Genomic DNA, 1,004 nt, shown 5'->3' with positions numbered 1-1,004 from the left:
TCAATCACATACCGTCCAGAAGTTGTTGACCAGGAGGTTGAAGATGCTCAATATCACAACCAGGATGATAGCACTCCACTTCGCCTTGAATCCAACAACAACCATGAGACACGCCACCAACCCAAACAGGCTAACAAGGACTCTCCAGAAACTCCAACGGCCCAGCGAATACAAATCCAATGAACAGGAAGATCAGCAACACACGTCCTGCAAACTGGATGTACATTTTCCGGTCCTTCTCGTCGATTTGTGGAAGACCAGCGGGGACAAATTTCTTGCGCACCCAGGAGTCTGAGAGCACCATAAGAAGACCTCCAATGACACTGAGGTTGCGGAGGAAGAAGGTCAGGTCGAAGATGAGGCCGTATCCAAGGGCCTGTGCGACGACAACGCCGAGAAGACCGGCGACAGCATATTCACTATGTTTCCGTGCGATCACCAGTACCGAACACGAAACCATTGCGACGATGTTTAGGATGAGGAAGATGTGTGTGATGCCCCATGGAACTGTGAAGCATTTGATTGGTTAGAAGGGATGGGGGGTGGGTATTAAGAGCCAATGGCCTCCAAAGGGGAAAGAGATATAGGAGGAGCTCTCCGGTATATAGAAAGGGAGTGAAGCGTACTGCGCCTGAAATCTCTCAAATAGGTGAGCTGATCGCTCCATTGAGTGAAGATGCGTAGCGTATCCTCAAGAAAAGTGACGACAATCAAAAAGCGGCCGATGGCTGGTAGATATCTGTATGTTCCGGTACATTTTAACAATATATATGATTAGCCCCCTTAGTTTGCCCCCATTCAGCGCATACTGCGGCATTGATTGGAGATTGGAGAAGCAGAAGCGGGGGAAACGGGAAAATATGGAGAAGGATGCCCATAGCGGGAGTGCAAGCGACTGGTCTGGGGTCTGGGCAAAAACATACGGCTTGACGGGGTCAGAAATCGTGTCTAGCCAATCCTCAATCTTGCTGGTTTGTTCCCGGATCGCATCGAGCGGACTTGGA

At 49.9% G+C, this 1,004-nt stretch overlaps 1 protein-coding gene across 1 annotated transcript in view; it reads right to left on the bottom strand.

The window, feature by feature from the left end:
• Nucleotides 1-130: 130 nt before the first annotated feature.
• PADG_02823 (uncharacterized protein) overlaps nt 131-1,004 on the bottom strand; it is a gene marked incomplete at both ends in the record, with an annotated part of 970 nt that continues 96 nt past the window's right edge. Inside the window, 3 exons of the mRNA XM_010759848.1 lie at nt 131-507; nt 627-739; nt 924-998. Of these exons, the coding sequence (XP_010758150.1) occupies nt 131-507; nt 627-739; nt 924-998 (565 nt within the window). The remainder of the gene's footprint in view (nt 508-626; nt 740-923; nt 999-1,004) is intronic.

The sequence above is a fragment of the Paracoccidioides brasiliensis genome (assembly GCF_000150735.1).
Source record: "Paracoccidioides brasiliensis Pb18 unplaced genomic scaffold supercont2.3, whole genome shotgun sequence".
Lineage (NCBI taxonomy): Eukaryota > Fungi > Ascomycota > Eurotiomycetes > Onygenales > Ajellomycetaceae > Paracoccidioides > Paracoccidioides brasiliensis.
This window is presented reverse-complemented; position numbering and strand designations above follow the sequence as displayed.